Genomic DNA, 27529 nt, shown 5'->3' on the forward strand with positions numbered 1-27529 from the left:
CACATCGCAGTATGCACACGCCCCCAGCACAACGCCCCGAGCAGAACGCCCACAAGGGATTACTTTGCCCCTAAGGTTCTTTTACCCTTCTAATGTATATGGTGGGCAGCAATATAGCCTATGTCCATCTGCTGAAACTGTCCTTTCCAATGCTGTATTGGGTATTGTGTTTGGCGCTGTGGATCCTGAGATTACCCGCCTCAAAGGTTTGGGCTCTCTCTTTATAATATTATTATGGATATGGATAAGGGACTGCAAGATGCCCGGCGGAAGTATGTAATGTTATTTTATGACTTTGAGGAATAGCCCACTTAGCAATCAATGAAAACTGGCTTTTTAAATGGATGGCATATATTGCGAAATGTATTAACATTAAAGGTGCCTTCATGCTCTGGTTAAAATTTTATCTCTTTTGGATTTGGTTTTATTTTCCTACTGCTATCTATTTATTTAATATTATTTCAAATGCAAGATGTCACCTATTAGTTTTTTTCCAATCATCTGCGGTCAGTGCCAACTTAAGGCCCTACACTAGAGAAGATTATGTCTGAAGTCTGCGTGTCAAGAAACACCATAGCATAACACATCCTTTTTGTTACTCCTTCTCTACGGTACCTGTGAAGGCGTCCACGGTAATCTCGGAGCTCTGCTGCCGGCCCCTCTCTGCCAGAACCGAAATGGTATACTCCGTGCCTGGTTCCAGGTCAGTCAGGTTAAGCACTGAGGTGTCCTCGGGCACCGTGACCTCGGAGGCCATGCCGGAAGCAGCTGTAAAGGTGACCCGGTAGTGATCTATTGGGCCCTGAGCCTTGGTCCAGTGGAGACTGATGGATGTCTCTGTAGATGCCGTCACCATAAGATCACGAGGACTGTCTAGTTCTGGGGATAGGAAAGGCAAGAATGTACAAGTTAGAAAATTCAGTGTCCACAGTAGCAGTTACGAACATTCACACTTGATGGTACGGATCTACGTGCGAGTAGATGTGTTAGTAGTTAGTCTAGCTCTACCTCAGATTTCAGGGTCTAGTTATCATAAACTATGCCCAAAAAATCTCCTAGCTGAGGTGTCCTGCATATGCCTTCATCAGTGTCTTAGACAACGTCCTCAAATCAGCTCCGTAGGATGAGTTGAGGTACGCCTACGAGTGTGTAGAGACGTCAGTGCCGCATTCAACACTGTTGACTATAGGATGCTCCTTCATTATCTCTTAGATGTTCCAGGACTCCTGCCTTTTACTCTATCATCCTTGCTTTCCGAAAGATCTCACCAAGCTAATCTTTAGATCCCTTCTGGCTTGTGTCGAGAGTCCTACCAGGTATCTTGCTTCTGTTTAAAATCTATCTCCCCCTCTTTGAAGATTAGGAGTATCCACAGCCACAGCTCTACAGTCCCTCTGTTGATAAGACATAATTAGACTCTCATATCAACACAAAGCAAAACCAACGTCAACCCCCTGGCAGCTGCCGTGTAGCTATGGATAACTGCAGTAGCAGAGCAAGGATGCAATAGGCTCCCGTGCAAGCGAGGAAATTGGTCCATTTGACTGTTGTTTGGGTAATATAATTCAGCAAATATCATGGTTCAATGGGCCCTTCACAGCTTTGGCCCTGGCCCCACAACACCTGCTGCACCAATGGTAGCTACACCCCTGGATAGATTAAAGGTTCTTGGAGCTTAATTATTTCAAAACAGAACTATTGTCCCTTAACACCAAAGGTGTGCAGCATACATGGAATGGGGAAAAGGTCTGCTTTGATTGATTTGTGCAGGAAGGTGTCCTTTCCTGCACAAAAACAATCATGCCAACAACATAGTCACCCATGGTGCGAGGGTGCCTGCGTTGGCACTCGGCTTCAGTTTGTGTGTCACAGAAAGGACAGAAATGCACCATATCTTGTAGTTACAGCTCATTCCTGCCCTTTTCTACTGACGTAGCGCAGCTTCAAGGATTGCAGCGCTGCCCAACCTGGCATTTTTCCATTGGTGAACTCTCTTCAAATAAAAAGCCAATGTTCTGGGTCGCCAAAACCTACAGCCCCCCCCTCTTCCCCCCACCCCAGTGCAAAGTGCCTTAAAGGAAGGCCGAGTTTCCCGATTAAAAATCATGCACCTAGCAAACCCTCACACAGAGGCCAAACCCCCTCTCCTCCAGAAAATGTATTTGGGGTTTCTCTGCAAGCACAGAAGCTTCTTTGGGAGATTTAGCCAACAGACCCAGATTATGACGTTACTTGGTTTGGTTATTTATTTGCTCTCATTTTGACAGTGCCACCTAGAAGAGGGTTTCCGAACTCCTGAACTATGACATGTTCTGGTTACAGCCCCATTATGAGAAGATATATTGCTTGCTAGCCTCACTTCTTCCGAACCACAACCTGCTTCCTTTAAACGCCGTGACATATTACTCACCTGTCCTGGCATTGATGGTGGCCGGCAGGCTCTCCTGCTCATCCAGGACTCCAGAAATCCCAATGCCATACTCTGTCCCTGGCACCAGATCTGAAAACAGGAGCAGAAAGGCAAGGTGATGTGAGTGGGTGGCAGTGCCTATTGGGAAATGGAAGAGATTTGGGAGGTTGGGGCTGGTTATATAGGAGTGGTTGGTGAAATTGAAAGTATGAAGATCACATAATGGTGTCACTGGGACCCAATTCTCTCTTCTTTGATTAAACAACCTAGGGCCAGATGTAGGTAGGACTTATTTACCGATTCTTAATTACCGAATTTTACCGATTCGGTAATTAAGAATCGGTAAATAAGAAGGGGGGGACATGTAGGAGCATCCAGATGTTTCATTTACCGAATCGGTAAAAATCTGTATTTACCGATTCGGTAAATACTGACCGGTAATGCCCATTCATTCCTATGGGCTTTGAAGCCCATAGGAATGAATGGGCATTACCGATTTGGTATTTACCGAATCGGTAAATACCGAATTACACAAGGGTGCAGGGGGTGTCACTTTGACACCCTCTGACACCCCCAAAAGAGGCTCGGGTGCCATGTGGCAGGCATACCTGTCCTAAGGGCAGGTCTGCCTGTCATATAGCAAAGGTGTGCATGCACACATGTGCATGCACACCGGAATCGGTATTTTACCATCAAATTGATTTGATGGTAAAATACCGATTCTGTAAGGCTTGTGGGACTCAGAAGAGTCCCACCTACATCTCAAATTTACCGATTCGGTAGAAATACCGATCGGTAAATTTACCGATCTGTAATTTTACCGATTCAGTTACACATGCCCCTACATCCCATTTCTGTAATACCGGTCGGTAACGTCCGAAAATACCGATTTTCGGCCGTTACCGACCGACCTACATCGGGCCCCTAATGCATGCAAGAAGTTCCAGTCCCTCTTTGGGGTCCGGCATCCTGCCAATCAGAAAATACCTTACAAATACAATGCAATTCAACTTCCTACCTGCTCAGTGACAATTTCGGGCTAGTGCTCTGACGTGACCACAAGGTGACAATCATCTCTCTCAAAATACCTTCAAGTATAGGCATGAAAGACCCTGCAGCTTGTAAAGGCTGGGAAGAGGTCCCGCAGCCACCTCTTTGCAAGTCCTGTTCCTTCTCCAAGTGCCTGCTTCCCTCTTTTCCAGTCACTTCTTGATCTCCTCCTGTTCAGATAGTTTCTAGTCCTCTATCTTGCTTGCTAGTTATGATCCCCTTTCCAACTCTAATCCACTCTGCTCTCATCCACTCTTTTACCAGCACTTCCCAGCATGCCTCTCCCCACTCTCCAGCTGCCTTTCCACCTTACACGGTCTCTTCGCTCAGTGCCACATGCTTGTTTCCTTCCCAAGCTCCATTTTGTAGTTATTGCCTTCTGTCTCTCCCTCTTATTTTGTCAACACTTGAATTCTTCTATAGTTATTTCCAGTCCCTCTGCTCACCTTTGGGCAATCTCTGCCAGGGTGCAGATCACTGGGAAAGTTCTCCAATAAACTTCAGGGCATATTTATTAAAAAGTAGCACAATGCAGCACAGCAACCAAATATGATGTGCTGAGTTGTGCAGGAAGAGGTCATTGCAGAGCCATATACTAAGATATACAGCACTGAGGCTCTCTTTCCAAGCGCTGGCACACACACAAGCTGCCTAGAGCCATGCACTTAGTGCAAAGGGGTGTGCATGATTTCTTGCATAGGGTTTGAACTGAAGGGTATCATTCCAGTACAAAATGCTAGGCTGAGACATACTTTAAAACTCTTTCCACATTGTGTGTGTGTTGCACAGTGCAGCACGCATGTAAAGTGGGAGAGAGTCAGGGAAATAAATATATTTCACCTTGTTAGCGCCTGAATCAAGGAGAGGTTATTTTTTGGTGCAAAGCCCTGTCAACCATCATTGGTTGTTAATGCTTTGTGTCAGAAATCTAGGACAGTAGTGTGGGGATGCCCAAGTAACACCCATTGGACAACCAACTGATGCAAAGTAACTCAAAGTTGTTTTTTTCCGAATTACTTTTAGAGCTACTTTCCAATGCAAAGGTTTTGTGCTGAAACATGAACATTTTATCAACACTGCAATGGTTTGAGGCACTTTTTGTGATTTTTGGACTAGCATTGATAAATCTGTCTCTTGGTCTTTCACTTATCCTATGTGTCAACAAAATAGCATAGATTGAAAAAGTGAGAAATTACCAGAGGGAAACAAATCTAGAAAGAAACGTCAAAGTAGAGGTAAAAAGGGGGAGAGAATGAGCAACCAAGAGTGAAGCAAAAAGAAAGTGACAGAGAAAGAATGAGGAGCTTAAGAAACAAAATTCCGAGAGACAGAAATGAGGGAAAGGGGAAAAAGAGAGGTAGAGCAAGAGAGAGTGAGTGAGAAAGGAAAAAAGAAAGAGTGACAGACACTCACAGGAGGGGGTTGAATGGCACAGAGAAGTAAATCAAGATGTAGCAAGATTAATAGAGAAAGAGCTAAAGATGGAGAGAGCAATTTTGAGATTGATGGAGATATATAGATGAGGAAGAAATGGTGATTGTAATAACCTGGGAGAGAGTCAAATGCAGAGCGATATGCTGTGAAAAATTGAACGAATTTGGGACAGAGGTAGAAAGACACACAGTGAGAGCAATGGAGAGGGATAGATGAGGCTAAGAAGCGCGCTGTATTGCAATGTTCATGCGGCGCAGCAGAGCATTTCCATGGTGTTCTAGACCCTCTCATTGCTTGGTTGGCACTCAGGGCAAAGGGTCCTGGCACATACATCATCACCACAACGTTACCACTGCTACACATCAGAATCAGATTATAAGTCTATCCCACCCTCTTTAGTACCCAATGATGGTGGCTGCAAGTTCAGTGTGTTAGATCTCTCTGGGAGGCAGAGCTGCATAGGGAGCTCGGGGGTCATTCTTTATGCTCTTGCAGACAGAGGGGGTTCTTTGATTTATCACTAACAGTCTACACTAGTGGATATACGCCTCTTTGAGGCCTCCTACACCAAAGCAAGTGATAGGGTTGCATGCTTGTCTTAAGAAAAAACAGTTGCTGAACCACATGCGTTGGGGCTAAAAGTCAGCAGTGAGACCTGCCTGGACCGGGCCCTTAGGTACACCTAAGAATGCTGGCCCGCCGCGGAATGACTTTTCATAGTCGAAGCGTGTCACATGAAAGCTGGCATGGCTTGGGTCTCGGTACCATGAAGAGAAGGTTCACGATGTGTAACTAAGACAGTGTGCCTGGTGGGGACGAGACTGCCCCCATGATGATGGACGGATGTGTACCACTGCCCTGAGTGACCTCAGGAACCAACAAGTACATTTGGTATCCTGACTTTCTTTTGGCCACAAAATCCTGCACGTGTGCTGTGGTCTAGCATGAAATTGACCATGACACCCAGACGCTAGCTCTGAAGCCAAGTTCAGAATGGCCCAAGTGCACCCCTTAACTGACACAAGACTACCCGCTGCGTCTCTAGGACAAGTGCAGAGAGTGGTAGTGGTGGCATACCGTTTTTTAATCCATGCTGGTTGGACAGGTGCAATTTGTGTGAACAATGCCTGTTAGCGGGATTCTATATTGTTGTGAGTGTGTGTATGCTTTAGCCAGTGGGATCCATCTTGGATTGACCCTGGCTTTGATATGGAAGATGATGAAGGAGTTGAGACAGCCTCTCAAGGCAGTGGGAGCATATTGCCTACATTCCTGAATCTCAGGGTGTAGCTCCAGACACCGAAATGAAGAGAAGATTATTATTATTATTATTATTAACGAATTTTGTACCGCGCACGGTTACCCAGAGGCATCCCAGCGCTTATAGAGAATCAGAGCAAGTTGCCTATGTGAAACAGAACAGATTTAGAATTATTCTGGAAATAGATAAGTTTTCAAATGTTTCCTGAACCTGAGCAGGTTTGGTTCAGAGCGTAGTGAGAGTGGGAGGGAGTTCCAGGCGTGTGCAGTATGAATAGAGAAGCTCCTGCCACCTGAACGGGCTCTCCTAATTCTCTTTATCTGAAGGAGGTGTTTATTATTGGAGCGTAAGGCTCTGGTGGGCTTATATGGCTGAATCATGTCCTTCAGAATAGCAGGTCCTTTCCCCTGCATGCTCTTGTGAGCAATACAGAGGGCTTTGAAGGTCACTCTCTCTTTGACCGGGAGCCAATGGAGTGCCTTTAGAGCGGGCCTGGCTGATTGCCTGGCCGGAACGTTCCGCAGCAGCCTGGCTGCCGCGTTCTGCACTTGTTGCAGGATTTTGAACGTTGATTCCGGTGCTCCGAGAAAGAGTGCATTACTGTAGTCCAGGCGTGAGATGATTAGACCTTGGACTAACAGCTTCCGGGAGAGTTCAGGTAAGAGGGGGAGAACCTTACGGGCCGAACGGAGCAGTCCATAACACACGCCAGCGATCTTCTTGGCGTGTGTCCTAAAGGACAGATCAGGCTCCAGCCAGACCCCCAGGCTCTTAATCTCCTTCTTTGGGTCAGGCAGAGTGCCCATACAGTTGGGCCAGCTGCTCGGCGAGAGGGCAAAGCTTGAGTGGCCCAAGATCATCAGCTCAGTTTTTGAGCCATTCAATTTGAGCGATGACCTGGTCATCCAGTCAAACACCTCTCTTAAGCATGAATGGAGCGTTTCAGGCTGTTTCTCCAGCTGTGTCAGACCCACCACTAGCTGAGTGTCGTCCGCATAGCTTATGGTCTTAAAGCCAAACGGAGACACCACACCCTCCAGGGGTGCCATATAAACGTTAAATAACGTAGGGCTCAGGGATGAGCCCTGAGGCACCCCACAGTGAAGTGGAAGGGGAGGAGATTTTGCGTTGCCTTCCCAAACCTCGAAGGTACGCCCCTCCAGAAAAGAGGCCAGCCATTCCAGGGCCGCTCCTGCGACTCCTGTCTCTGCTAGGCGTTGTGTCAACACTCCATGGTTGACAGTATCGAAGGCCGCACTTAGGTCCAGGAGGATCACTGCCACTGACCCCCCTGTATCCAAAGTGCTTCTGGCCTCCTCTACAACTGCTAGCAGAGCCGTGTCGGTTCCATGACCCGGTCGGAATCCCGTCTGGGAGTCTCTCAACCGACCATTCTCCTCGAGAAAGTTGGACAGTTGGCGGTTAACCAGTTTCTCGGCAACCTTACTAATCCCTGGTAGCAAGGAGATGGGCCTGAAATTGGCTAAGTTCTGTGGATCTAAGCCAGGCTTCTTCAGAAGCGCTTTAACGACTGCGCTCTTCCAGTCTGGCGGTACCGTGCCATGAGCGAAGGAGAGATTGATCAAATCGGTCAAAGGCTCTCCTATCGATGGGGCAGCCTGCTTTAAATACCGCATTGGGACTGGATCTCGAGGCGAGCCACTCTTCAAGCTCCCGAGAACCTTCAGTACTTCGCCTGAGGTTACGGGGCCAAAAGACGTCAATAAATTTTCCGACATGCTTAAGTCCTCAGACGGAGTCGGGGTTCCCATCACCGGAGGGAGAGAACTAATAATGGTGTCAATTTTATCTTTGAAGTAAGTGGCCAATTCCAGACATTTTTCCTGTGGTCTGTCGTGGACAAGAATGGGATCCTGTGGTTTAAGAAGCTCCTTCATCACTAGAAAGGCTTCCCTGGATGAGGACGCAGCATGACTCACTCTCTCCCTAAAAAAGGAGGCCTTTGCTGCGCGTATAGCAAGTTTATACGTCCTTAATTCCCTACGGTATTTTTCCCTACTCTCTGTCTCTGGGTTCTTCCTCCATAATCTCTCCGCCCGTTTACAGTTCTTTCTCAGGGTTCTAAGCTCTGGGGAGTACCATGGGGCAGATCCCACTCTCTTATCCCTAATAAGCATCTTCTTGAGTGGAAGCACATGGTCCACTGCGTTGGTCAGCCAGTTCCTCATCATAGCGTCTGCAGTCACTGGATCCTGACCTTTCTCAGGCTGGGAGCCCTCCAACCGGGCATTCCAGGCCTCTACTGGGAGCCTTGACCATGCCCTGTCTATTCTAAATTTCCTGGATGGGAGGGTATCATCTTCCTTTACCTTCCAGTTTGCCATGATCAGTGAATGGTCAGACCAGGGAAGAACAAGAGGGGGCATAGCTAATAAACCCCTCATGTTCGTAAAAAGGGGGTCCAAAAGGTGCCCTTTAACATGTGTGGGCCCGGTGTTTATCAAATTCATCTCCAGGGCGGTCAGCTCGCTCATTAAATTAGTTGCCATTGAGTCAGTTGCCTCATCAAAATGGCAGTTGAGATCTCCCAACAGAATAAAGTTGGACGAAGCTGAGGCCAGGAGAGTGGTAGTTTCCATAAGCGAAGATATAAACTCCCCCACACTTCCAGGTGAACGATAAACTAGGAGGCCTGTCAGCGTGCAGGTAGGGGAAAATTTAAGGGAAAATTGGCAGCTCTCACAATCTTTCACCCCTGCCTCCCAGGCTTTACAGCCCAGTGATTCCCTATAGATAATGGCCAAGCCCCCCCCCCTCCTCCCTGCGCCTCTGTCAAGATGGTAGATCAAATATCCCGGCGCTAGCGCTGTAACCACATCCGGACCCGAGGCGTCAGATAGCCAAGTCTCAGTGAGAAACAAGGCATCAACCTTGTGGTCCAGGAGTAGGGAATTAATCTCCGTAGCGTGGCAGGGAAGGGATCTGCAATTCAGCAGGGCAAGACGACGCAGGGTAGTGAGGGTAGTTACTCCTAAATCCGATTGGCAGACTCTACACCCCCGGAAACAGATTACAGGTCTGCTTTTAGAAATTCCATGCGACCTATTAAGAAGGGGTCTGCTGACTAATCCTTCATGTGCACTGTCAATTGAGTGATTTTAGAGGGAGATATGTTTCTAGGCGGAGCCTGGGCTTTTTGTCTTTCCTTGAGTGGTCCATCCAGGACGGCTAATGATAGACAAGTGCAGGGCTTCACACTTATTGTGCTCATGTAATGGTCACTCCTGCTTGGAGCCTGCATCATCACAACCTGCTGAGAGAGCCGTTTTACACAAATAATTCTCTACACTGCAGAAAGAAGATGCAGTCATTCAAAGAACCACCCCAAACTGGTTCCTGAACTGTAGAAAATGGAACCATCTCCCTTTTTTGGGAATTATGTATACATGTGGGACCTAAACCTTTCCGCTTTGCATCAGTTCCATGCTGTTGGGACGGGAAGTCTCCTGCATGTCTCTGGAGAGAGTGCTTCCCCTGCCTTATGCTAATCTCCAGGCACGTCACTCAAAAGCTACTGTATAGTTTCTAGATCCCTACCTCAGTGAGCATGACAATCATACATGTCCACTGAGGGTCTCCCTGTTTACATGGATTGAGACCCTAGAGCGTGGCTCTGTGGTCGAGAGGGCATGCCTAGTGCACCCCTATTTTTCAGAGAGTGGCTACTGCCCTCTCTATTAAGGCTGTGGTAGACTGACAGTGGTGGCAGCAATAAATCTATAGTCAGGATGGGTGAGTCCCTAGGCACCCTCCTGACCAAGTCTGTGCAGTTTGCCATGCCTGTGGGCCTGTTGCCTTTGTCTGACTGATGTGTGTTTGAGAGCCCGTGGGTGTACAGGGGAAGAATGGTGATTTGAGCCAGTGTGAGGAATGCGAGCTGTCCTGCTGGACATCCCAGCTCCCCCGTCCCCCTCCCTATTTCCTTGGAAAGGCCTGGCGGGCTGGGGGAGACACTCAGCTCTTATCTGGGTTTAGCTGCACTAACTTTGTGGAGAGAATCCTCCCCCACTGGTTAGGGCCTCCTGGGCTGGAGTTAATTAAAATTCCTCTCTAGAGGGTTGCGCAGCCTGATACCAGAACACGACCTGCTACATGCTTTACCAATGCATTGAACATGTGGTGAATGGTCTGTGATTGGAGGTGTAAAAAGTAGCAGACCCTCTGATTGGATGAGCCTATCAATCAGAGGTGATAAAAGTCTGGCCTGAGTGGTCAGCTGTTGTTCAAAGACTGGGCTATGACAGAGAAGATAGCCAGGCACGGACCCCGCGGTGTGAAGACAGAAGATAAGACTCTGTTCACTGCGGTCTGGAAGGAAGGTCATTAAGGACCAGCTGTTTGTGAGGCTTGGATGAGCGTTCGTTTGGGACCAAGGAAATTACAGACAGCTGCCCAGTGTGGGAAGGAAGCTTGCGGCACAACACCAAAGGTGTGGGAAGGAAGCTTACAGCACATCACAGAGGCTGGTGGAAAGAAGCTTGCAGCACATGACGAGAGCCAGAGAGAGAAGGATGCTTGATTCTAGTCTTTGAAGGTGAGATCAAATCCCCTCTAGGCTCCTCCCTTGCGCTGTGGGAGCCTGTACAAGCAGTAACTGGGAAGAGAGGCCAGTGAAGCAGACCCCACCTTACTTTTTGTGAACTCTGAGGGTATCAGGGTGAACTGGCACTCTGTCCAGCCACTACCCTTCTTCAGCTAGCCAGTGGCTACTGGACTAGTGGGACTCCAGTAAACTGTGCCAAGACATCCGGCATCTTTGATCAGATCCCTGACACCACTAGAGCGGTGTCCTCACTCACAATGGGAGGGCACTTCTGTTGCTTTGGGTGGGGGGTTATGGGGCTGATCATGACCATTTGACTTCGCATCATATGCTGAAACTATATCCTTTCAATACAAAGTTTGGTATCAAGGCTCTAGTGAATGAGAACAGCCCTGTGTAACATGATCTGTAATATGCAATGCTTACTGTGTGTTTTCATGTTAACTGTGTTTTTATAGTGCTTGGCGTCTAGGCGCTATAATACTGTTTGGGGTCAGAACTCTGACCCAGAGGGTTGTAGAGACTTCTGGTTTTCACTGTTTATCCTAGTTTTATGTGTAGAATAATTATCTTATGTGTATTAAAGTACTTTTCTTTTATAAAAAGTAAAGCACTGACTGGACATTGAGTTTATCAGCTGGTGGTACGGTTTACACTGTATTCTGAATGTCTAACCCCACCTCACCTCCTTGAGTAAGCCTTGGACTGCTCTGTCTCGCTACCCTGAGAGAGTCAAGTGCTGGAGAGGAGTACTTGGTTATCCAGGTTTGGGTCCTTTAGTACTGAGGCCCCAGGACATCAGTGAGGGAACACTCCAGTTGATGCGATTGGAGCGCAGTTACCCCTGAGTGCCCTGGTGCCCAGGAAGCCGGGTCTAACATTGGTGGCAAGCGGTGACGGATCACTAGACTTCAGACTCAGTGGACACTGAGGCCAGTTGATAATTCCAGTAGATATCCATAAGCTATATGTAAAATGGCAGATAACATTGGAGAGGAATTGGAATTGCAGAACTTGACTGTGGAGCAATTAAAGCAAATGTGTGCTGAAAGGGGGTGGAAGCTCCCATGGTCTAAGGACAGGGAACACCTGATTAGCCACATGAAAAAATGCTTTGAAGAAGAGGTCACTGTTGTGCAAGAGTTGGAGAGCACTGATACCACAAGCCTGCCAAGTCAGTCAGTGCAGGCTTCTCCTGTACCAGCCCCAAGGCATTCCCCAAGGCTTTCCCCCATGCTTTCCCCTAGGTATTCCCCTAGACCTGCCCCTAGACTTTCACCTCACCCTATCTCCAGGGCTACCTTTTCCCCTGTCCCAGGATTCGCCTCCTTAGGAGGGACTGAGCTAGCAGAGACCCTTAAACTTCAGCTGAAACTCCAGGAAGCTAAGGATTTAGCAGAGGAGAAAGCAAGGGAGTTTGAAAGGGAGAAGCTAAGGATGGCCCGCCAGGCAGAAGAGGAGCAGCGAAGGGTCAGACAGGAAGAGTGGGCTTGGAAGGAGAAGGAGAGGGAAAGGGAGAGGCTGGAGAAAGAAAGGGAGAGACAGGAGAAAGAGAAGGAGAGGGAAAGGGAGATGCTGGAGAAAGAAAGGGAGAGACAGGAGAAAGAGAAGGATAGGGAATTGGAGAAAGAGCGGATAGCCCTAGAGAAAGAGAAGCTCAAGTTAGCAGCTGATAGAGGGCTTAGCTCTGTGGATGGTGCATCCACTTCAAAGTCCCAGGGAAAGAAAAATACCACCAAGGTACCAAAAGAATTGATACACATGTATGTCCCTGGCACTGATATTCTCAGTTGGACGTGTGCCTTTCATCTAGCATGTAAGGCTCAAGGTCTTAATGGTCAGTCCAAAGCAGCGACTTTACTGAGTCGCCTCCCTCGGGAAGGGACTGAAGTGATTGAAAGGATGCCTGAGAAAGACAGTCTGACATATGAGTGCATGAAGGATGCTTTAATTAGGCGGTTTGGGTTGAAACCAGCCCAGTACTTGCAGAGATTCCGTGAGAACAAGAAGGCAGAGGGGGTTCCTTTTGAGAATTGGGTCCATGACATAGTGAGAGACTGGAATGAGTGGGTGAGAGGGATGGAAGCAAATGATTACCAGTCCCTAAATCAGGTGATGATTGCAGAGCGTCTCCGGGAGGAGTGCTCTGTCCCACTCAGACAGTATTTGTCTGACCTTCCTGAGAGGGATCCTGAGAAACTTGCAGTGATGGCAGATAAGTGGCTTGCCAACAGAGTGAACAGGGGGCAGGGGCAACCCCTTTCCAAACCCAAGGGGGAGAAGAACTCCCAGCAGGCTGGCCCTAAACCAGAGGGGAAGGTCCAGAACGGTTCCCAAGGCTCTCAGTCAGGACAAGAGTCTAAGGGGAACGGGGCCTCTAGTCAGTACCAGGAGGGGAAAGGAGGTAAGGGTCCTTTCACTCCCACGGTGATTAAATGCTATAAGTGCCACCGAGAGGGACACTTAAAGCCAGACTGCCCAGTGAAGGACGTGGTGCCAATGGCACCCGTGATAGCAAGTGTGCTTTCAGTGGGGGCAGACATGAAGGGAGGCCCAAGTGAGTTTAACTTAGTCACCAGGGACATCTGGGAACTTGACCCAGAAGCCCTTAAGCATATTCACCCTAACTCAACGGGGTATATGAGTGTGGCAAGTATCAATGGAAGGAAGGTTCCTGCCATGAGGGATACTGGTGCCCACAGGACTATGGTTGAACGCAAATATCTCAAACCCGAAGAGATCATTCCTGGTTCCAAGGGGTATGGACTTGTAGCCAGTGGTGATGACATGGAGTACCCTCTTGCTAGAGTGCAGGTAGGGGTGAATGGCAGGAAGGCCATGGTCAATGTCGGGGTGCGAGAGAAGCAGGGTGCTGGGTGCTTTCTGGGGAATGATCTTGTTGAACCCGGATTAGTACCAGGACCTGAGGCCTATATGGCCTGGATTTCATCAGCTGTGCTCACTAGGGCACAGACTGAAAAACTGCTTCCTAGTGAAGTGGGGACCGCTCTAGTGGAAGAGACACTAGAGGGGAACAGGCCAGAACAAGAACTAAGGGCAGATTCTGAGAAGGCACCTGTCCTGGTGTATGCACCGCCTGCTCCAGTTGGAGAGGAGGGTGAGCATCCAGAGGCGGATAAGGTGTTGGAGTGTGGGTCCCTGCCAGAGCTGCAGGAGCTGTTTGTGGCAGGAGGACCGTCTAGTGAGGAGTTTTGTAAGGCACAGGCTGAGTGTCCTACACTTGTTGGCCTGCTGACGACTGCTCAGGAGCAGGTCTCCACTGGAGTAGTCGGAAAGCACAAGGTGGCTTGGGAAGATGGACTCCTTTACAGTGAGCCTCCTGACCCAGAGCCAGGAACCAGCAAAAGGTTGGTGGTTCCTCAGGCGCACAGGAATTTCCTGCTGCAGCTAGCCCATAATGTACCCCTAGCTGGCACCTGGGCATCAAAAAGACAAAGGACAGGTTAGCACCTCTGTTCTACTGGCCAGGAGTTGGTCATGAGGTGGAGAAGTTTTGCCATACCTGCCTGGTCTGTCAGGCCAGCAGCATGTCTGGTGGCCCGATGAAGGCACCCTTCGTTCCCCTACAGGTCGTCGAGGTACACTTAGAGAGGGTGGTGTGTCTTCCCAGGAATGACACGGTTTCTTTACTTGCAATGGCTGAAGAGTTAGAAGAGGAGAGTGAGTCCCTCCCTGACTTATTGCAAGGTGATGAGAAGGATGGTTCATTTGAGGGAGTTAAGCTTGCCTCTGAACTGACACCTGAACAGCAGGTGGAGTGTAAAGAGCTGCTGGGGAGATTGTCCGTCTCTTTTCACTTACCCCTGGGCTGACGCCTGTCTGTGCGCTTGACACAGACACAGGGGACACCCTGCCTGCTAAGAAGCAGCCCAGGAAGGTGATCTGGACTGAAGAGTGTCAGAAGGCATTTGATGGATTGAAGGCTGCACTATGCAATGCACCTGTGTTGAAGGCCCCTGATTACAGTCAGACCTTCATTGTGCAGACAGATGCTTCAGACAAGGGAGTTGGGGCAGTTCTTGCCCAGCTCAAGGCAAAGGGAAGGGAGCATCCAGTGGCCTTTATCAGCCGCCGACTACTCGCCAGGGAGCAGAACTGGTCTGCAGTTGAAAAAGAATGCTTTGCCATAGTGTGGGCCCTTCGAAGATTCAGGCCTTACTTGTTTGGTGCAAAGTTTGTGGTTCAAACAGATCACAAGCCCCTCAAGTGGCTTATGGCAATGAAAGGTGAGAATCCAAAGTTGCTCAGGTGGTCCATATCTCTGGAGGGACTAGATTTTACAGTGGAACATAAAGCAGGCTTACAGCACGGTAATGCAGATGGACTTTCCCGCCAGTTTATCCAATCAGATGATCGGTCTTCTCCCACTGGGAAGTAAGTACCGGCCATTCTGATCTGGGGAGGGCATATGTTGGGACGGGAAGTCTCCTGCATGTCTCTGGAGAGAGTGCTTCCCCTGCCTTATGCTAATCTCCAGGCAAGTCACTCAAAAGCTACTGTATAGTTTCTAGATCCCTACCTCAGTGAGCATGACAATCATACATGTCCACTGAGGGTCTCCCTGTTTACATGGATTGAGACCCTAGAGCGTGGCTCTGAGGTCGAGGGGGCATGCCTAGTGCACCCCTATTTTTCAGAGAGTGGCTACTGCCCTCTCTATTAAGGCTGTGGTAGACTGACAGTGGTGGCAGCAATAAATCTATAGTCAGGAGGGGTGAGTCCCTAGGCACCCTCCTGACCAAGTCTGTGCAGTTTGCCATGCCTGTGGGCCTGTTGCCTTTGTCTGACTGATGTGTGTTTGAGAGCCCGTGGGTGTACAGGGGAATAATGGTGATTTGAGCCAGTGTGAGGAATGCGAGCTGTCCTGCTGGACATCCCAGCTCCCCCGTCCCCCTCCCTATTTCCTTGGAAAGGCCTGGCGGGCTGGGGGAGACACTCAGCTCTTATCTGGGTTTAGCTGCACTAAATTTGTGGAGAGAATCCTCTCCCACTGGTTAGGGCCTCCTGGGCTGGAGTTAATTAAAATTCCTCTCTAGAGGGTTGCGCAGCCTGATACCAGAACACGACCTGCTACATGCTTTACCCATACAATGAACACGCGGTGAATGGTCTGTGATTGGAGGTGTAAAAAGTAGCAGACCCTCTGATTGGATGAGCCTATCAATCAGAGGTGATAAAAGTTTGGCCTGAGTGGTCAGCTGTTGTTCAAAGACTGGGCTATGACAGAGAAGATAGCCAGGCACGGACCCCGCGGTGTGAAGACAGAAGATAAGACTCTGTTCACTGTGGTCTGGAAGGAAGGTCATTAAGGACCAGCTGTTTGTGAGGCTTGGATGAGCGTTCACTTGGGACCAAGGAAATTACAGACAGCTGCCCAGTGTGGGAAGGAAGCTTGCGGCACATCACCAAAGGTGTGGGAAGGAAGCTTACAGCACATCACAGAGGCTGGTGGAAAGAAGCTTGCAGCACATGACGAGAGCCAGAGAGAGAAGGATGCTTGATTCTAGTCTTTGAAGGTGAGATCAAATCCCCTCTAGGCTCCTCCCTTGCGCTGTGGGAGCCTGTACAAGCAGTAACTGGGAAGAGAGGCCAGTGAAGCAGACCCCACCTTACTTTTTGTGAACTCTGAGGGTATCAGGGTGAACTGGCACTCTGTCCAGCCACTACCCTTCTTCAGCTAGCCAGTGGCTAGTGGACTAGTGGGACTCCAGTAAACTGTGCCAAGACATCCGGCATCTTTGATCAGATCCCTGACACCACTAGAGCGGTGTCCTCACTCACAATGGGAGGGCACTTCTGTTGCTTTGGGTGGGGGGTTATGGGGCTGATCACGACCATTTGACTTCGCATCATATGCTGAAACTATATCCTTTCAATACAAAGTTTGGTATCAAGGCTCTAGTGAATGAGAACAGCCCTGTGTAACATGATCTGTAATATGCAATGCTTACTGTGTGTTTTCATGTTAACTGTGTTTTTATAGTGCTTGGCGTCTAGGCGCTATAATACTGTTTGGGGTCAGAACTCTGCCCCAGAGGGTTGTAGAGACTTCTGGTTTTCACTGTTTATCCTAGTTTTATGTGTAGAATAATTATCTTATGTGTATTAAAGTACTTTTCTTTTATAAAAAGTAAAGCACTGACTGGACATTGAGTTTATCAGCTGGTGGTACGGTTTACACTGTATTCTGAATGTCTAACCCCACCTCACTTGAGTAAGCCTTGGACTGCTCTGTCTCGCTACCCTGAGAGAGTCAAGTGCTGGAGAGGAGTACTTGGTTATCCAGGTTTGGGTCCTTTAGTACTGAGGCCCCAGGACATCAGTGAGGGAACACTCCAGTTGATGCGATTGGAGCGCAGTTACCCCTGAGTGCCCTGGTGCCCAGGAAGTCGGGTCTAACACATGCAGTTTCAATAACCAAGGACAAAAGTACTCTGCAGAGTACACAAAGATCTGCTGTGATCCAGGCTGGCATCACTGACAGTCAGTCTCCTAGAGGCAAGGGGGCATCACCTGAAAGCTGCTCATCTGCATATCTTGCTGGAGAAGATGTGCGCCTGCCTGAGACCTGGGAGCCAGAATGCTGTTGAGCGAGTAGAAGGATGATCCTCGCCCCACAGGAGCTGTCTGCCTGAGGAGGAGAAGCCCAGAAGAAGCAGATAGCCACTGGGTTGCCAAATTTTGTTTCCAGAGGTGACCTATGTGAACCCCCTTCCTGACCAAGAAAATAAGAGTGTACACAATGATCCACCAGAGCATCTAATCCAGCTAGTGCTAAATGAAAGAAGGGTAAACTTTGCAGGCAGCCTTGTGCCTTGCTTTGGATGGCCATGTGCATGGTCGATAGTAGCTTGAAAGTGGCCGGTAGCTGTTGCCTTTTTCATGAGTACCCAGGTTTCATATTTTGAAATTGTACAGTGGTGTAACTAAACTTGAGGAAACCCCCCACACTCAGGACCCAGTCCTGAGCTATCAGCCAACCCTAAGGAAATTCTCAATCCCCAGGCATGATGTTTAGCATGGTGGAGGCACAGGATCGAATAGCCAAAAGCTAGCAGATGTCCCATCCACCCTATATAGAGTGTGACCAAATGCATACACTCTATACATTTTTTTTAATTTAGTTGGGGAGGAAGGTATATCTGTCAATGTTTTAGGACTGTCTTGCATTCAGCAAAATCCAAACATCCCTCAAAGTTCTGTGATCATCACTTTCCCATATTCAGGTAACATCAGCACTCCCCAGTGTGCAGTGGGAGGGCATTTCTGGATTGTTTACTTGGCACCTCATGTTTGGGATGCTGTTGTCATCATATCAGTCGCCTCTTCAGCAGTGAAAGGCAGGACCACGTTTCATGCCTTAGTGATTCACACAGAGCTTTGCCAACGGTCTCCTGACGTGCAGTACCTCCCGCTATTCTAGTCTGGGTTGCCATGCACCTGGGCACACAGATGCCAAAGCACCTAGCTCCATTCATTGAAAAAACATTCAGATGGCAAACAAAACGTCTTTTCAGTGCACTCAATTGTGAATTGCCGGGTGCGTTTCAGCCATTGTGACACGCACAGACACAGGCACTCACACGTGCGTGAGCGCGCACTCACACACACTCACACACTGATGACAGACATTCACATCCATACCCGCTTTCGGTACTGTTCCGTTGAATAACAGATGTTTAATGTTACCCAAGTTAATGCTGTCCCTTTGACTGATCTCTGACGAATGTAAGGTGAGTAGACATGCTGGTATTCAAGGACAGATTACCCCCCCCACACACACACACACACACACTTATGTGCACACTTGCATGCCCACACACTCCTATGCATGCAATCTCACACCCTGCTGTGCACATTCACATGTTCACACAAATACTCACATGCACATGCTCATATGCACACGCTCATATATACAGTCTCATGCACACACACTCGTGTGTTCTCACATGCTAGTAGAAACACACCCTCATGTGCAGACATGCAGTTAGAGGCACACACTCGTGCACACCCACACACTTGTGTAAACACTCATGAGCACTTGTTCACACACACCCTCATGCATGCACCCACATGCACACTCACTCGTATGCACACTCACAGTCACTCGCGCACATTCACATGCACACTGACATGCACTCACACACACTCACATGCATGTACTTACACGCACACTCACTCATGTGCACACTCATATGCACTCACACACACTCACATGCATGAACTCACATGCACACTGACATGCACTCACACACACTCACATGCATGTACTCACATGCACACTGACATGCACTCACACACACTCACATGCATGTACTCACATGCACACTGACATGCACTCACATACACTCACATGCATGTACTTACGCACACTCACTCATGTGCACACTCACACGCACTCACACACACTCACATTCATGCACTCACATGCACACTCACTCATGTGCACACTCACATGCACTTGCCCTCATTGACATGCATACACGCACACAAACACCATTTAAGATTGTTTTGCTAACAGCGGCGGTGTGGCAGCAGAGCAGCAGCCTGCACCCGCATCCCCTTGGAAACGCAGGCAGGCCCGCTCCCACTGCTAGAAATCAACAGGCTGCAGGGGAAGCAGAGACCCTGCTACCACTTGGACCGAGGACTGCAGGAAGAACGGAGCGAGAGGGTTGCCTCAGCCAAGGACTCCTTATACCCTGCTCAGAATAGAGTCTGACTGTGGGACTCCATCTCTTTCATCGTGGATGAAAGCTGTGGCGGTGAGAGGCGGGGGGACCCAATCATGCACAATAGTCTTTCACACGACCCCTGCCTTTGTTGTCTGGGATGCATTGTGTGGAGTTACAGCGACAGGGCCCTGTCGACTGCAGATCTCACCTGCACTCTGCCCTGGGCAGTCGATGCTGTAAGAGGAACAGTCACCTGACACATAGTGCACGTCATGCCTAATGAGAGAGCACGACCACTCAGTCACCTGTGACGTGTTACCTCACTAAAATATGGGGGGGGGGGGGGTCTGCACTTCTTCATGCACTAGAACGAACTGCTTGCTCCTTGCTAACTCCAGTCATTATGAGCTCGAGGAGTCCTGAACGCATGGCCTTGCAACATGTCTGCCAGCACACCCTAACCTGAAGCTACCCCCATTCTCCCGCCTGGCTTTGCAAACATGTCTCCCGGCACACCCTAGCCTGACACTAGCATCATTCTCCCGCCTGGCTTTGCAACATGTCTGCCAGCACACCCTAGCTTGAAACTACCCCCATTCTCCCGCCTGGCTTTGCAAACATGTCTCCCGGCACACACTAGCCTGAAACTAGCACCATTCTCCCGCCTGGCTTTGCAACATGTCTGCCAGCACACCCTAGCTTGAAACTACCCCCATTCTCCCGCCTGGCTTTGCAAACATGTCTGCCGGCACACCCTAGCTTGAAACTACCCCCATTCTCCCGCCTGGCTTTGCAAACATGTCTGCCGGCACACCCTAGCCTGAAACTAGCGCCATTCTCCCGCCTGGCTTTGCAACATGTCTGCCGGCAAGCCCTAGCTTGAAACTACCCCCGTTCTCCAGCCTGGCTTTGCAAACATGTCTCCCAGCACACCCTAGCCTGAAACTAGCACCATTCTCCCGCCTGGCTTTGCAACATGTCTGCCAGCACACCCTAGCATGAAACTACCCCCATTCTCCCGCCTGGCTTTGCAAACATATCTCCCGGCACACCCTAGCCTGAAACTAGTACCATTCTCCCGCCTGGCTTTGCAACATGTCTGCCAGCACACCCTAGCTTGAAACCACCCCCGTTCTCCCGCCTGGCTTTGCAACATGTCTGCCAGCACACCCTAGCTTGAAACTAGCACCATTCTCCCGCCTGGCTTTGCAAACATGTCTGCCGGCACACTCTAGCTTGAAACTACCCCCATTCTCCCGCCTGGCTTTGCACACATGTCTGCCGGCACACCCTAGCCTGAAACTAGCGCCATTCTCCCGCCTGGCTTTGCAACATGTCTGCCGGCACACCCTAGCTTGAAACTACCCCCATTCTCCCGCATGGCTTTGCAAACATGTCTCCCGGCACACCCTAGCCTGAAACTAGCACCATTCTCCCGCCTGGCTTTGCAACATGTCTGCCAGCACACCCTAGCTTGAAACTACCCCCATTCTCCCGCCTGGCTTTGCAACATGTCTGCCAGCACACCCTAGCTTGAAACTACCCCCATTCTCCCGCCTGGCTTTGCAAACATGTCTGCCGGCACACCCAGCTTGAAACTACCCCCATTCTCCTGCCTGGCTTTGCAACATGTCTGCCAGCACACCCTAGGTTGAAACTACCCCCATTCTCCCGCCTGGCTTTGCAAACATGTCTGCCGGCACACCCTAGCCTGAAACTAGTGCCATTCTCCCGCCTGGCTTTGCAACATGTCTGCCGGCACACCCTAGCTTGAAACTACCCCCATTCTCCCGCCTGGCTTTGCAAATATGTCTGCCGGCACACCCTAGCCTGAAACTAGCACCATTCTCCCGCCTGGCTTTGCAAATATGTCTGCCGGCACACCCTAGCCTGAAACTAGCACCATTCTCCCGCCTGGCTTTGCAAATATGTCTGCCAGCACACCCTAGCTTGAAACTACCCCCATTCTCCTGCCTGGCTTTGCAACATGTCTGCCAGCACACCCTAGGTTGAAACTACCCCCATTCTCCCGCCTGGCTTTGCAAATATGTCTGCCGGCACACCCTAGCTTGAAACTGACGCAATTCTCCTGCCTGGCACAACTGCTTGCAGCAGAGCCCACCTCCGTCTGTGCTTCATGGTAAGTTAAATCTCAGACGAGCAGAGAGGCCACAGGTTCTCCCTGCTCACTGCCCATCTCATTATACACCGCTCAGAGTTCCTGCCACTTCAATAATTTGCTCTGGGAAGCACCGTTCCCTTGGAGCCCAGAGCCTGAAACACCTCTGCCGGCGGTGTGAGATGAGGGAGGCGGCAGGGGAAGAAATGAAACTAGTGAGTGGAGAAGTCGGGGGACAAGGGCTGGGGAGAAACAGAAGGAGCTTAAAGGGGGCGTATGTAGGAAGCAGGCTATATGTGGATATGTTTAAAAAAGAGAAGATAGAGAAAGTGAAAGGGAGAATAACAGGATGGGGAGCAGATACGTAAGCAATATTATAAAAGTAATAATGAGACGGAGAGACAGGGTGAGAGAAAGTGAGTGATGACATGGACAAGTAAGGACATAGGGAAGAGACAGAAGGGACTGAAGTCGGCAAAGGATGTATCCTAACTGCTAGTGCAGTCGACCTCAAAGCTAGGGAACCGGGTTCGAGTCTCGGCAAGGGACGTTCAACATCCTGTGATTCAGGTCAAATCACTTAATCTCCCCGTGCCTAACAAAATGAATGTATCCGTCTGTAATGCAACTGGTGCTGATGTAAAGCGCTCTGATACCTGTGGGTCAGTGTTCGCGCTATGTACAACTGCAGGGGAAAAATGATAGGGAAGGAAAAGAAGGCGAACAAAGTGGTAGGACAAGCCAGCAGAGAATGGGATGATAGAGTGAAAGAGGATGGTGAGAATGGTGGAACCAAGGGACAGGGTGTCGGAGCGTCAAAGAGCGTCAAAGTACCCTCTTGGGCGATAGAGCGCTTTACAAATACCCATCACAGAACAGAGAAGAAGGAACATGATAGGGTGGGAGAGTGAAAAAGTCCAGAATGTCAAGGTGTGAGAGAGGATTGAGTCAGAACAAGAGAATTCTCAAAACTTCTGATCCCAGCAGTCACCTGACACCGAGCTGGCAGGAGGAGAGGCCTTACAATCATCAGCAGACATAAGAGCTTGAGATCTAATGTGGTGCTGGATGTGCCCGGGTGAAGATTGGGCCAAGGGCGGGCCCATCCATGTCCATCAGAGTCCGAAGGAGGCTAAGCTGGGCCACCCCATTGGATTTTCATCTTCAAGGTACTGTTGGGCTACTGACTTATTTGCCTCAACCTTTTCAAATCCGTGTGGTGCTTAGCTCCTTAGCCTGATCTAGGCCTGCCTGCAGTTGGCGCACTCTTGATTGCTGGATTATATATGTGGTGTCTAGGCCTGCTAGCAATTGGACGGGTTAAGCCTTCCTTTTGTTTTTTTATCCTCATTCGCCTCTGACCCCCACAAACTGGTAATCCACAGGTCGCCATCGTTGCTCACTTTGGAGAGGTAGGTTTTTTATTTTTTTTTATATTATGGGGTACTGCAACATCCCCATATCTCCCGCCTAGCAGTAGTTCACCTACATCTTACCTGTTGCTGACCTCTCGCTGTTTATGAGACGATGGTCATGCTCTTCACCGATTTCAAGAAACCGAAGACTGTAGTTGGAAATAGAACCCACCTTGGATCACTATTACCTGATGACCCAGTGATACCAAGGGGATCCATCTCAGTCTTGGAGAGCTTCCTATGAGGCCTGATCACAGGACAAAAAGAAGGTTTTCCTTACACAGTACAGAGACAAGTTAGTTATATCTCTGTCCGAACTGGAGACCAGTTTAACAGGCAGTCCCAAACTGCTCTCTTCTTACTATTTTTAGTCTGGCCAGGTCGATTCTAGATGTTTTGTACACCGATGAAAGCCTTTCCGAATGTGTAGGAGGCAGGGCCTCAGCCCATTTCTTGCAAATTTCTCGTCTGGCCAACAGAATAGCAAAGAAGAGGAAACCCCTACTATGACCAGTAATTTCAGTTTGAATGAAAAGAATTATTAAACTGAGGTTAATGTGTACTGGATATCCTAAGATAGACTTTATAGTAGAAGCCACTTTTTGCCAGAAATCCGAAATAGCAGGGCAAGTCCGAAACATGTGTGTATAAGGGGCCCTTTCCATGTTACATTTTTAACATCTAGCAGGTGGACCATTGGACATCTTAGAGAGTCTAGCTGGGGACAGGTAAGCCCTATGTGTAGTGAAATAATGATTTGTTCTCTGCCAGGCTGGCTTCACAACTGAGAACAAAGTATTGTATGAGACCTGCCACAACTCAGTACAATCCTGCTAGCAATTGGACGGGTTAAGCCTACTTGGTGTTGTCATTCTATCATGGTTAAATACAAGACCAGTGGTGTACATTCAGAAGCATCCGGAGCTGTTAAAAGCATGTCCTTTGATCGAATGTTGGGAAGGGCAGTGGGTGTAGCAGTGAAATTGCCCTCACTGAAAGAAGATCGTCTATTGGCCTAGGCACTGCTCCTGTCCCCGACTTGACCTGTAGCTTAGTCCCATCACTTTTCCAGATCCAAAGTTTTTTGTTGTTGACGGCAGCTAACACCGCTAGCCCCGGATCTCCTGCCGTCAAGAGGATAAAGCGGGCTACCAGTCTCGCGGAGTCAAGCCGAGTGGGGCTTCTTTCTGACCCTGATTCTATCCAGGCTATAACTAAACTCCTTCTAGATGACGGTTGTGAAAATTTTCTAACTATTCTACATGCAGAACGATTCCTGATCATGGTTCATCTGAAAGCCATTGAAAGCCAGCTTGAAGCCCCTCAACTCTCGCGTGGTACACATGATTCTAGTAAAACTCCACCCACATCTGACAGTGTCCATGATTCTGGGCCGGGAGATGGAGATGCTGCTGCTCTGCTATGGAACCTTGTCCCGATGGCAGGCAGACCCCCCTAGACCAGTACTTCCCCCTCAGACTCATATTTCAGAGGGTGACACGGGATCCCATATGAGGGCACCAAGTAACTATGTCCCCGGGCCCTTGTTAAACCCACCGACTGTTAGCAAATGTCATAGTGAAGTAGACAAGCCACAGGGCTCAAAAGAGCACTGAGATATGGTAGAGGCTTTGCCCTTGTTTCAAAGGCCGTCACCATCAATTTACCTCCAGCAGCCTGGCTCTATGTGCAATTAATCTAGATAACCTAGAACTCCTACATGGCCAATGTGTTTCAGGGGAACAATACACTTATAAGGTTCAGAAATGAATTGTTAGGGAAAAAAGTTTTTCCTTCTTCTGCAGCCCCATGGGCATAAGGCAATGCGGGTTGGGCTAGATTGGTGCGTCTCCCAAAGCGCGCGAAGGGAACAGTGTGATTGTAAATTTTTAGGCATCCACAGTTGGTTTACAGCTTGTTGACTTATTTACCTGGCTGAGATCACAAAGAGAGTAAGATTGTGAAGGTGCCATTAGGTTATTTTTATAAATGTAAACCCGCTTTTGGCTCTGCTAATTCTTGTCATGCCCCAATATTAAGGGAGCCACAAGGGCGTTATATAATTCCAAGCTTTAGCCCGCTCTTCTGGCAGCTACTTCTAGTGATTCGGGTACAGAGAATCCATTCATGGGTATCCCTCTATGTAACCATTATGGTGTTTTATCAAGCTGTATCCATGCTGATTGACTACACAGATCCGCAAATGAGGCCTCAGCTGAGACTGTCACCCATTCCTCATCTCCTGCTCTAAACCAACATGGCCCTCAAGGGCATCCCTGTGGTTCTGTGTCCTCTTTTCCACTGATTAGTTGAAACAGTGTTAGTAGCATTTCTAACAATCCAGACTGGCTGTCTATCATATGTCGCTTCAATATAAATTTTTTCAAGAGACCTGGTCCACAAGTCCTCTCTTGTGCGAGGGCTTTGCATGTTTTTCACTCACCGCTACGCACTATCCTCATGAGCGAGCTAAGGGCGGTCTCGCGAGCTAGATTCATTTATCACTCAATATCTCGGTGGTTAAATTGGATACTAGTTGTCCCGCCTTCCAGGATATCTTAATCAAGTCCACTACTAGCTCCTTTTATTTTATTATTATTATTTTTTTTATAACAATGACATCTCAAATGAAGCTTGCAACAATTTTACCAAATTATTTTCTTTTTTACAGGAACATAAGGTCCCTCGTTTTGGTGGGGGCTCAACCAAACGGTGTTATATGTGGAGATTTTAATGATAAGCTGAGGTGTAATACTGAGAGCTGGGGTTGGAGCTTCCATTCAACTAGGTTGATGACTCGGATTGCAGAGGTTCCCGTGCTGAGATCATAAGCGGCGAGCAACCTTGTTAATACTGACCAATGCTTTGACAAAGGGGCCCTCTTGTGCCAACTTTTAGAGGAAGAGGTCGACCTCGACCATAATACCCTGGTGGTAGTAGGGCTTTTCCCAATACAAAAGTGGTTGCCCTCTCTCCGAAAGGCAGTTACACCCTCTGTCTCCTTCTAATGATGGACTCAGGTTATGTTGGTTCTTGCACGCACCGGAGCCCTTTCTTGCTTCCATCATTGCCAAATGTTTAGAGATTTTCCTGGTCCGCATGTCAGACATCACATGGGGTTAGCCATGCTGGTTCATTTTGGGAATCTCAGCATTTTGGGAATCTCAGCAATTGCACTAAAGAGAACCTAGATTTCCACAGAGCGCTGCGCCACACTGCGCTGTTGTATCACCGGTAGGGAGTGGGTTACCCATTTCCAGCCCATCTATCACCCTATGGAGGAAGGGTGCCTAACTCATCTACTGAAGAGTAGGTTGGAGAAAGCCTTGTATATATTGCTCACATTCGCTGAAGTCACCTTTGCTATTAAGCAGAGCCTGGGAGGTAAGGCCCAAGGGCCCGATGGTATGCCCATTGATTTGATCAAGTGTAAAACTGAGTTCTGGGCTTCCTTGCTTACCAATTTGTTCAACATCTTCCTGAGCAATAGGTTAGCCAGTTCTTCGGCGTTATTGGTGATCATTTTGCTTTTTAATAAGTTGACTGAAATGCCCCAAGAGCTACGGGCCCATTGTTTTAATTGATTGCACTGTGAAGACCATAGGCAGGGTCGTGTTCTCTTGCCTTAAACTTTGGTCCAAACAAAATAACATCTTAAACCTCAATCAGTATGGTTTCAGGTCAAGACTGAGTACCGTGGAGCAGTGTTTGAACCTGCATCTCATCCTGGGCAATTATAATATAGGGTAGCACTACCCAGTGTACTTATCCGTTATGGACCCCTCCACAGCTTTCGATTGTGTCAACCATACCAAGCTGTGGTTGCTTTTATTGGATCTGGGGGTAGAGGTATTGTCAGTCTTGATTTTCTGCACCCTTCATGTAAATTTGGCAGCCAAAGTCCTCTATGATCCTATGATCCTATGATCCTTTGGTTAAACTGACTGGACCTTTTGACTTCTTCCGTGTGGTCAACCAACGATGCATCCTTGCCCCAGTATTATTAATTTTCTATATTAACAATCTTATCTGCTGCCTAGTCAACACCTCTAATGATATTCTGGTGATGGAAATAAACTACAACCCAGCTTTGTTATATGCAGACAAAGTGGTACTTATGGCCCGTACACCTAGCGCACTCCACAAGCGAGTGGGTGCCTTCATATCTTTTATAGACGAATTGGACTTAGTAACCAATTTTAGCAAGTCGCATATAATGGCCTGTGGCTCAGATGAAACCAACATCTCAAATGTACACATTGGTAGTAACATCTTGACTAAGGTCAACAGCTTTCCTTATCTAGGTGTTTTTTTACTCCTCAAGTACTTGACTTACCCAGATTAGAAACGCTTACCTTAAATTGTCCAAATCTATTGGAGCCACTTAATCTACAGCAGCCTCACGATCGCACAACAATGCTGTGATTACTTACAATCTACCAAGCCCACTGCGTTCCCGCTACATTTTTGGGGGCAGGTGCCTAGGATTAATCTAACTCATCACCACTCTAGTACAAGAAAAACTGCGCTTGTAGATGACTTTTTTTCAGTTCTTCTAACCTGTCCACATTATATTATGC

General features: G+C 48.6%; 1 protein-coding gene across 1 annotated transcript in view; it reads right to left on the reverse strand.

Annotated features, from left to right (window-relative positions):
* Nucleotides 1–27529, reverse strand: part of TNR (tenascin R) — a 736434-nt gene that overhangs the window by 123042 nt on the left and 585863 nt on the right. Inside the window, exons 10-11 of the mRNA XM_078642004.1 lie at nucleotides 2411–2500; nucleotides 616–879 (exon numbers count right to left, since the gene is read on the reverse strand). Coding sequence (XP_078498130.1) covers nucleotides 616–879; nucleotides 2411–2500 — 354 coding nt within the window. The remainder of the gene's footprint in view (nucleotides 1–615; nucleotides 880–2410; nucleotides 2501–27529) is intronic.

Source organism: Lissotriton helveticus, chromosome 1_1 (genome assembly GCF_964261635.1).
Source record: "Lissotriton helveticus chromosome 1_1, aLisHel1.1, whole genome shotgun sequence".
Taxonomy (NCBI): domain Eukaryota; kingdom Metazoa; phylum Chordata; class Amphibia; order Caudata; family Salamandridae; genus Lissotriton; species Lissotriton helveticus.